Genomic DNA, 9,533 nt, shown 5'->3' with positions numbered 1-9,533 from the left:
GTGCCTCAAATTCTGGCTGCCGGGTGCCTTCCTCTCCCCTCCCCGCTGAGCCCCGCTCCCGGCCTCCCCAGTCCCAGGCGGATCGGGTGACCTACCATTGAAATAGCTTGGCGTGTCCGTGGGCCGCCCCCGGGCCAGCACCATGTTCCAGCTGGAGCTGCGGGCCTCTGCCTGGCTGCTCCACGAGTGCACGCCGGAACTCAGGGTGTCCCGTGAGCTCTGGGAGGCCTTGGACGGGTTCTGAAACAACAGGGGCACAGACTGAGGCCCCAGGCTCAGGGAACCGGCTCGGGCCTTGGTCTGATCTGGGGCAAGGGAGCCCTGGGCCCGCCCCTGGGTGAGGAAGCGCCCAGGTCCTAGGCTGGAGAGCCGCTCTCCTGGGCACTTTTGGGGGTCAGCACTGTGGGGTGGAGGAGGGGGAAGAGTATTTCTACGGGACCGAAGCCGAGCCTTTCCCTGACTATCCTAGGAGCCAAACCATTCCCTTGTGTCCAGGCCTGCTGGCGATGGACCGTTTCATTCTGAGAACCCGGGAGCCCCGCCCCAGTGAGGACCTCTCCCAGAAGGAAGGGGTGACCCCAGCATCTGCCCTCTACCCGCTACTTCTACACAGCCCCTTCACTGGCTGGACACAAGGCCACCTGCCCTGGGATCCTAACTCACCTTCTCGCTGTCATCTGATAGGGAGAGGCTGTCGACACTGAGGCATGACAGAATTTGCTCCTGCTCCTCCAGAGAAAATGGCTGGGACAGGCTGTTTAGGAATAATTCTGCAGAGAAAGGCAGAAGACGGCTGTGAAAGACTGTTCTTCAGCAGAGACTCTGGGACTGACCCCCAGGGAAGGGGCTGGCTGGGAAGGTGACAAAGCCCAGGCCTTGGTGCAGGGCCCAGGGACCCAGAGAATGGGGCCGCCCATACCTATTTCCAGCTGTTGCAGCTCTTGCTCGGGGAAGGTGGGCTTCCGCTCCGGTGAGCTGGGGTTCCTGGCAGGGGCCGGGTCCAGCGAGGACAGAGGCAAGGGGTCCCATGGCCCAGACTCCTCCTTGCCCCAGTGCGGGCTTGGGGACTTGTTCCGCTCTGGGGGCTCCGGGGGCGGAGGGGGTTGGAGCTTCGGGGCCCCACCTGTTGCGTCCTCTGCTGGCTGGGGCTCCGGGGCCCCAGGTGAGAGCTCCCCAGGTGGGGCACCCGGGGTCTGGTGAGGGTGGGCTTGGCGTGGTGGCGGGTGGGCTTGGAGTGGCGGCGGATGTCTCGGTTCTTTGTAGTCTCCCCTCCACGGGCTCCTCAGACCCCCCACTACAAAACAGAACACACGCGGTGAGGGGAGGTGGGCCGGGCCAGGCCGCCTTTGCTGGGCAGAAGAGGCTGGAAGTGGTCCGTGAGGGAGGATGCCTGTGGCCCCCGGGGCACTGCTCAGGAGGTCAGTGCTCGGGCTCTGGGGAAGCCTCTTCCCTAAGCTGGCCACTCAAATGGGAATAGGACAGTCCTGCTGTCTTTCTTTCTTGTTTTTTTTTTTTTTTTTTTTTTGGTCTTTTTGCCTTTTCTAGGGCCGCACCCGCGGCATATGGAGGTTCCCAGGCTAGGGGTCCAATTGGAGCTGTTACTGCTGGCCTACGCCACAGCCCCAGCAATGCCAGATCTCAGCCAGTCTGTGACCTATACCACAGCTCAGGGCCACACCAGATCCCTAACTCACTGAGCGAGGCCAGGGATCGAACTTGCAACCTCACGGTTCCTAGTCGGATTCGTTAGCCAGTGAGCCATGATGGGAACTCCTTCTCCACTTCCTGAGCACAGCCTTTGCATCAAGGCTCGGTACTAGGTACTTTGACCCACGTGACCTCAGGCTTCCCAACAAGCCCAAAGTTTGTGTCACACCTGTGCCCTGAAGGTCGAGTACCTTGCTCTTGGCCGCTACACGAGCCTGCCGCCTCTCTTGCCCCCTGCAGCCAGCCCGGGGCTCTTACCATGCTGCAGCGCCAGGCTGACCTTCCCCCCCAGCTCCACTGCAGACGCTCGGTGGACAGGCTCCTTCCTGAGCCCCTCCTGGATGGCCTGGGCTGTGAGGGGGGCACAGGAGGGCGGGATCTCCCTCACAGGTGGAGGCTCGCTCGCAATCTGCGGGTTGAAAGGCAACATAGGAGGCCTGTCTCCCCATCACTTCCTGGCCCCCGGCTTCCTGTCCTTGCTCCTCCCCACTCTCTCCGCCCTGCTCTGCTGGGGTCGGTCACAAGGACTGGAGTGGCCTGGTCTAGAGGGAGGGCTGAGACTTTTCCAAGAAAAGTGCAAAAGGGGGCCAGGCGGCACACAAGAGAGCCACAGGCACCCGTGACCTCCCGGCCCAGCCTATTAGGAGGCAGGAGGGGTGCTGACACAAGAGAGCCCTGAACCTTGAACTCGAGGATGTCCCCACCCTAGGATCTCCCCTGGGACCCTCAGATTTGGGTGGCAGCTATTTTAGTCAGGATCCCACATTTATGATAAGGCTTCTTCCTGTTCCTGAAGAGCAGCCAAACGGGAGGCCACCTGAAGCCTGAAGCCCGGGTGCCATGGCCCTGCTGGGCGTCACAGGTGTCGTCACTGACCTTGAGGCAGAGCGGCCCTCGGAAGTACTGGGTCCATGGGTGGCAGCCGTTGAGCATGTGCAGCATCATGCAACAGCTGCTCCAGATGTCCACCTTGGCATCACAGGGCTTGCCCATCACCACCTCCGGCGCCATGTGGGTCTCTGTGCCGGGGATGTAGTCCCCTGAGAAGGTGTGGCGAGACAGAAAAGGCCACTGTGGATTCTGATGGGCAAGAGCCTTCGTAATGACCCCACCCCAGTCAATTCCTGAGATACCTGGCTTTGTGTTGGGACTTTTTTTTTTTTTTTTTTTTTTTTTTTTTTTGTCTTTTTGCCGTTTCTTGGGCTGCTCCCGCGGCATATGGAGGTTCCCAGGCTATGGGTCTAATTGGAGCTGTAGCTGCCAGCCTACGCCAGAGCCATAGCAACGCGGGATCCGAGCCACGTCTGTGACCTACACCACAGCTCATGGCAGCGCCGGATCCTTAACCCGCTGAGCAAGGCCAGGGATCGAACCCACAACCTCATGGTTCCTAGTCGGATTCATTAACCACTGCACCACGACGGGAACCCCTGTGTTGGGACTTTAAATAGCCTCCAAATCCAACTTGCTGGGGACAAACCAAGTCGAGGATTCTGCTGGGGACGGGTACCAAGACTCTATCACCTAAAACACGGGCTCTGCCCTTCAGACCAAACCCTAAAGTGCTTTCTATAATATGGGGGGAGGAGGGACTGGACATTGAAATTTAGGTCGTAGGGAACTGATTAATGGTATGATGCTCCTGGAGTTCCCTTGCGGTGCAGTGGGTTAAGGATCTGGCATTGTCACTGCAGAGGCTGGGGTCGCTGCCGTGGCACAGGTTCATCCCTGGCTGGAAAACTTCCACGTGCCACAGGCAGGGACAGAAGAAAAAAAAAAATGGTATGATGGGCCCAAAATTTTAGTAAGTTAAGAAAAAGGAAAACTTATATTCATAAAAGACTAGAAGGATTGGTGCCAGTGTGAACAGTATTTTTTTTTTTCTGGTGGTTTGTATTTTTAAATTTTTGCTTAGCTTTACTTTCTGCAAAAGATATTAGAAAAGATATTTTTATAATAAGAAGAAAACACTATAGTTATTTTAAAGTGGAGGGCAGGTATCCATGTGCAATTTACATCTTTAGAATTATCAGTGGCCCTTTAACAACAATCACTTCTTTTTTTTTTTTTTTGGTCTTTTTGCCTTTTCTAGGGCCACTCCCGCAGCATATGGAGGTTCCCAGGCTAGCGGTCGAATAGGAGCTGTAGCCACCGGCCTACACCAGAGCCACAGCAACTCGGGATCTGAGCTGCACCTGCGGCCACAGCTCACGGCAACGCAGGATCCTTAACCCAAGGAGCAAGGCCAGGGATCGAACCCTCAACCTCATAGTTCCTAGTCGGATTCGTTACCACTGCGCCACGGCGGGAATTCCAACAATCACTTCTTAAAGATTGTTTTTCCTTTGGTCAAAATGAAATCATTTTATGCTAATGCTATAGATAAAAAAGCAGGGCATGAAATTGTGTTATAACAGCCTTAACTATGTACAGGAAAAAAAAACAAAAAACAAAAAAACGCTGGAGGGAATTATCGAAAATATTCTTGACTATCTCTCTGGGCAAGAGGGATGGTAAGAATTCTTTTTTCTCCTTCCCTTCGAAACTACTTAACACTGTAGTTGCCAAATATTTCACAGTAGACATGGGTTATTTTAATAATCAGAAAGAGAGGAAGTCAAAACACGCATTTCTCCAGCTACAGAGCCCAGGCCCCTTGGTGAGCTTTCCCGTTCTGCTTCTAGAAACTGCTCTCAGAGATGTGGGAGGGCTGAGGTTGTGGGCTGGGAGCATAGCTCCCCAGAAAAGCCTGGCTAAGACGGGCATCTCAGGTAGAAGACGGGGGACCTAGGGCGAGGCGCCTGTCTTTCTGTTACCCTCCCCTATAACAGAAACATCGGAAACAGGCACCTGACAGGCATTACTGCATTTAAGCACAATAATATTAAATCCTCGTGATAACCTAGGGTGGTTGTGAGGCTGAACTATCTCAGTGGCCACAAAGTGCTCTCGGCTCTGATTGCTATTAAGGCGCGGACAGGAGACGGTGCAGGGCTAATGCTCAGCCGAGGCCACCGCTGTCATCATTGTAGAGAGGGGCCTACCTGTGAGCAAAGACTTCCCCAGGCCGTCGGGTTGAAGGCACACAGCATGGCCGAAGTCGCAGAGGGCTGCGCGGCTCCCATCGCTGGACAGGAGCACGTTGTCGGCTGCCAGGCCGCCCCAGGGAAGAAGGGGAACAGGTGAGTCACGAGGGGCCTGGGCCAATCTCGACCTCCAGCGACACGGTTTTCTGGCTGACCCTACGTGGCAGCTGCTGCTTCTGATTAGTTCCATTAGTCACGGAGGGAGGGAGGAGGGGGCCGTTGGGGCTGGAGGCAGCCAGCAGGCAGGCTCTCGGAGGGTGAGGGGACGTGGCCGCTCAGCCCTGCTGCCGCCACCCACCCTCAGTGGTCACCGGTGTGCAGGAACTTGACCTGCTGCTCCCCGTGGGCATCGCCCGCTGGAAACTACAGTGCCAGGCTGAGGGCTGGGAGGACACACGTCCCCTTCCTGAAGCAGGCCCAGGAGATCCGGGAGGAAGCCGGGCAGGACGGGGTGAGGAGAGAGCCCCATGGGGTGCAGGCACCCTGAGGCTTACCTTTCACGTCTCCGTGTAGAATCCTTCGGGTGTGGAGGTACTCCAGCCCTTCCAGAGCCTGGCCCAGGTAGTAAAGGGCCCGGTCCTCTGGCAGACAGCCCTTCTGCTTTATGAGCTGGCCCAGCGAGCCACCTAGGAGACCAATGGCCAGTCTTAACATGGGGCTCTTCCAGGCCTCCCGGCCAGTCCAGGGCAAGGGCCTTTGAAGGGCAGGTGGCAAAGAAGGCCTTTCTTGCCAAGGTCACAGGGTCAAGAGATTAAAAATGGACTGACTGGGGAACCAAGGCCAGCCTGGGCAAGACTTGGGGAAACCCTTGGCTCTGAATTTGGAGGGAGAGAGATGGCATCTGGCTCCTTACCTTCTAGCAGCTCCATGAAGATTTTGACCCAAGGCCCTTCTTTCACAGCTCCATACAAAGGGACGATTCGGGGTGATGTCAATCCCGCACACGCCATCAACTCCTCTGCCCGAAAGACGTCGACTCGAACCTGGAAGAGCCCAGAGGCGGCTGGGAGTCAGGGTGAGGGACCAGGGCTGGATCCTACCAGGATCCTTGGAGCTCCCTGCACAGAGAATGAAGTTCCCAGTGACGGTTCTGAGGCCAGGCAGGTACCCGGGAGGCCTACTGGACCTTCAGAGACTAACCTGTGTGTCTTGGGGGTTGCGGTCAATGCCTGGTACTTGATTAAAGTTTTGCAGCGCTGAGGTCTGTGAAAATGCACTCACACAAAAATGATAATCCTTGGCCAGGCCCCTGGCATGTTGCCTACCCTCGGATCTGCCAAACACAGAACTTTCTTTCCCCAGCTCAATGTCTGGACAATTTCTAGATCATGGGACCTTGTTTATTGACATCTGTGTCTGCTCTTAAGATGGTGGGTTTCTGGAGCCAGAGCTGATGTGGCCCAGATTCTGGCTCTGTTAGTTCATCCTCCTCAGCACTTAACTGCTCGCTCATAATTACTTGCCTTGTCCCCGAGGGCTGAAATGGCCATGCAGAAGGGCCAGTGCTTGTTTATCCTGTTTGCAGCTGTCTCCCCAGGATCTGGGCATAGAAGAGGCGTCTCCTATCGGGAGGGGTTTGGTCAAGGCCCCTCCCCTAATGGCCTGGGCAACCAGGGACCACTCACTCCTTTTTTCTTTCTTTACATTTTATGGTCGCATCCATGGCATATGGAAGTTCTGGGGTCAGGTACTGAATCTGAGCCTCAGCTGTGGCAACGCCAGATCCTTTAACCCACTGTGCTGGACTGGGGATTGAACGGGGGGGTGGGGGGGGGCCCGACCACACTCCCCCAACGTCAGCCATGACAGCAACCCAAGCCACTGCAGTTGCATACCCACTTCACCACAGCGGGAACTCCCATCCATTCCTCTCTGCAGAGACCAGCATGACATGGCAGGAGGAAATAGGCCTTAGATACAAACATCCTGGGCCGAGACCCTGGCTCAGCCATTTCCAAAGGTAGAAACACTTCCCCTAAGCTATGTGTTTCCATACGTGAACAGTGGGGAAAGTAGCTCCTGGGTAGAGTGAGGATTTGGAGGGATAATAACCAGCAGCAGGCCTGGCAACCAGCAGGGGCTCAGGAAATGCTAGCTCTCTACCTCCTCCCTCCAGCTCAAATAAGAGTAGCTTAATTGCTTAGACTTCCTAAAAGAGACCTGCCATTTCTGGCTGCAGCTGCTCCTCATGTTAACCCTGAGAAGTACCACCAGGGGGCGCGAGTGGTAACATAACTGGCCTGGAAGAAGTCAGGGCCTGGCAGTTTTCTTTGGGGACCTGCTGACTTGGCAAGCAGGAGCTCTGACGATGTGTGGCTTTTGGACTTTTGCCTATCAGTGGAAAATGTCTCTCTTTTGGTTACTTGCAGAATATCTGGTTTGGTTAATCAACTCGCATAAACTTTGACTCCCTGTCAGTATTTCCGGCTCTGAACCTAAGCTGGAACTAATTCGCCTATACACCTTGTATTAGCAAATGTCTTTAACCCTTCTGCTCCCAAACTGGGAGGTGACGCACGCGGGGCACTGAGGGAACTCTGAAAGGTGCTCCAGCGTATTGTACATTTGAGGGAAAGAGCGATGATTGACATCTGGGGTCACCATACAAACTACTAGCTAGAGACAGTTTCCATGATTGCCCTGCATTCTTTTGATGCTATATCTTTATGAAGCTGGGTTTTTGGAAGCTGCTGTGACAAAAAGGTACTTCAGGGGAATAATGCGGAAATGAAAGTGACAGTGTCCAATGGTTTCAAAATTTAAGAAGCTGCACATGCCCAACAAGCATCCTGTTAGTAATGTATGTTGCTTGAGAATAAAACAAATTTATCTTTCAACTTATGTGTGTGCTACTAGGTTGTTAGGTGTACTGTTGCTACAAAATGCTACTAGGTTGCTGCTCAGTCAAATATGAAGACATTATTTGATTGAATTATTTAATAAATGGAACTATTAAGTACTTGTGTTGGGCTGGGGCGCCTTGGAAAAATGACGGAGACATTAACGGCTGTGAACCAAGAGAGTCTGGGAGCCTCGGCTTTAACTTTTAAGAAATCCGTGGGACCTCTCCAGTGTCCCAGCGACGTTACAACCCTTCCCACCAATCTAGACCAAAGGGGGTTCGGGAGGAACATTTCACAACAGGAGATGAGTTCGAGGGCTGTGGCAGCCCCAGGGAGAGCAAGCTGAAAGGGCGGTGCCAAGGGAGCCGGGCAGGAGACAGGGCTGCCCACCTCTCCTTGCTCGACTTCAGGGTCCCGCTCTGTAAAGTGACGGCTGGGCTCCGAGGAGGATGTTAATGAGAATTAATACTTAATGCCCACTTAACACATGCCAGACACGGCACTCAGCGCTTGATGAGCATTAGTCGTTTACATTTTACAAGAACTTATGAGGTGATATTATCTCATTTTATAGACAAGGAGGCTGAAGACCAGATGAGTAACCTGCTCAAAGTCACTGGATATAGAGTAACAGAGCTGGGAGTTTGGTGGGGAAGCCTGACTCCAGAGCTGCCAGCTCCCCCGTCTTGGGGCGGGTCTTTCCATGTAAATTAGCTTTACATCCTGAAGCAGGCACCAGACTGCCGAATCCACAAGCCACTTGCCTCGCCTTAGCCGCCTGCTCGCTTTACACTGTGGATCACGTTTTCCTTCCTGAAAATCTCCCTCTTGTTTTCTTTAGTGTTCATATCCATTTTATTTGTTTTTATTTTTATTTTTATTGCTTCTTTAGGGCCATACCTGTAGCATATGAAAGTTCCCAGGCTAGGGGTCGAATTGGAGCTGTAGCTGACAGCCTACATACACCACAGCCACAGCCACACAGGATCTGAGCTGTGTCTGCGATCTGCACCACAGCTCACAGAAACGCTGGATCCTTAACCCACTGAGGGAGGCCAGGGATCGAACCCACATCCTCATGGATACTAGTCAGATTCATTTCCACTGTGCCACACTGGAAACCCCCATATCCATTTTATTTCAATGGTAAAAGAGGGAATAAGAGCCTGCAAGTCCTTCCAAAGGTCCTAGGAACATAAAAGGTGAAGGTGGCCCACACAGTTCTGGGCACAAAGGAGTCCAGTAGAGTCCTCCCTCTTTTTTTTTTTTTTTTTTGTCTTTTTTAGGGCCGCTTCCCGCGGCATATGAAGGTCCCCAGGCTAGGGGTCCAATCGGAGCTGCAGCCGCCGGGCTATGCCAGAGCCACAGCAATGTGAGATCCGAGCCGCGTCTGTGACCTACACCACAGCTCAAGGCAAAGCTGGATCCCCAACCCACTGAGCAAGGCCAGGGATCAAACCTGCCTCCTCATGGTTCCCAGTCGGATTTGTTAACCACTGCGCCACAACAGGAACTCCTAGAGTCTTCCCTCTCGCTTCCTCATCACCATCGAGACATTCTCCCCTTGGCCTTGTATTGACTTCCTTCTCCACACTCGCCCGGCTGACTTCACCCACGTCCCTGGCAGGTGGCTGCTTCGACCACCTTTATACCGTCAAAGTGTCCATCCCCGTTACAGTCCGAGCTCCTTCAGCTCAGGCATGTGGATTCCACACCTGTCTCCAGTCCCTGGCACAGCGTCTGGCACAGAGCAGGTGCTTGGTTAATGACAACTGGCATGACCTGGCCAAGGCCACATTACTCCAGATCAGGGCAGAGTTAAAAGGAGGCTCCAGAACTCCATGCTTGAGCCAGATATTCTCAAATGAACCATTTCCTCTTTGGGCCACAGACCCCT

The 9,533-nt window shown here is 54.1% G+C and overlaps 1 protein-coding gene across 2 annotated transcripts in view; it reads right to left on the bottom strand.

The window, feature by feature from the left end:
* Positions 1 to 9,533, bottom strand: part of MAP3K14 (mitogen-activated protein kinase kinase kinase 14) — a 40,084-nt gene that overhangs the window by 2,891 nt on the left and 27,660 nt on the right. Inside the window, exons 7-14 of one of the 2 annotated variants that reach the window (XM_003131321.5) lie at positions 5,647 to 5,776; positions 5,288 to 5,419; positions 4,752 to 4,856; positions 2,584 to 2,747; positions 1,966 to 2,116; positions 920 to 1,294; positions 664 to 770; positions 96 to 240 (exon numbers count right to left, since the gene is read on the bottom strand). In XM_003131321.5, the coding sequence (XP_003131369.2) occupies positions 96 to 240; positions 664 to 770; positions 920 to 1,294; positions 1,966 to 2,116; positions 2,584 to 2,747; positions 4,752 to 4,856; positions 5,288 to 5,419; positions 5,647 to 5,776 (1,309 nt within the window). The remainder of the gene's footprint in view (positions 1 to 95; positions 241 to 663; positions 771 to 919; positions 1,295 to 1,965; positions 2,117 to 2,583; positions 2,748 to 4,751; positions 4,857 to 5,287; positions 5,420 to 5,646; positions 5,777 to 9,533) is intronic. The other variant, XR_014821014.1, reaches the window with a different exon arrangement.

This window comes from Sus scrofa, chromosome 12 (assembly GCF_054392235.1).
Source record: "Sus scrofa isolate SSC_HxYL_T2T_F1_AM1 chromosome 12, Sscrofa_HxYL_maternal_Yorkshire_Landrace_v2.0, whole genome shotgun sequence".
In the NCBI taxonomy this organism is placed as follows: Eukaryota; Metazoa; Chordata; class Mammalia; order Artiodactyla; family Suidae; genus Sus; species Sus scrofa.
Note: the sequence above shows the minus strand (reverse complement) of the source record. Positions and strands in the feature narration are given on the sequence as shown.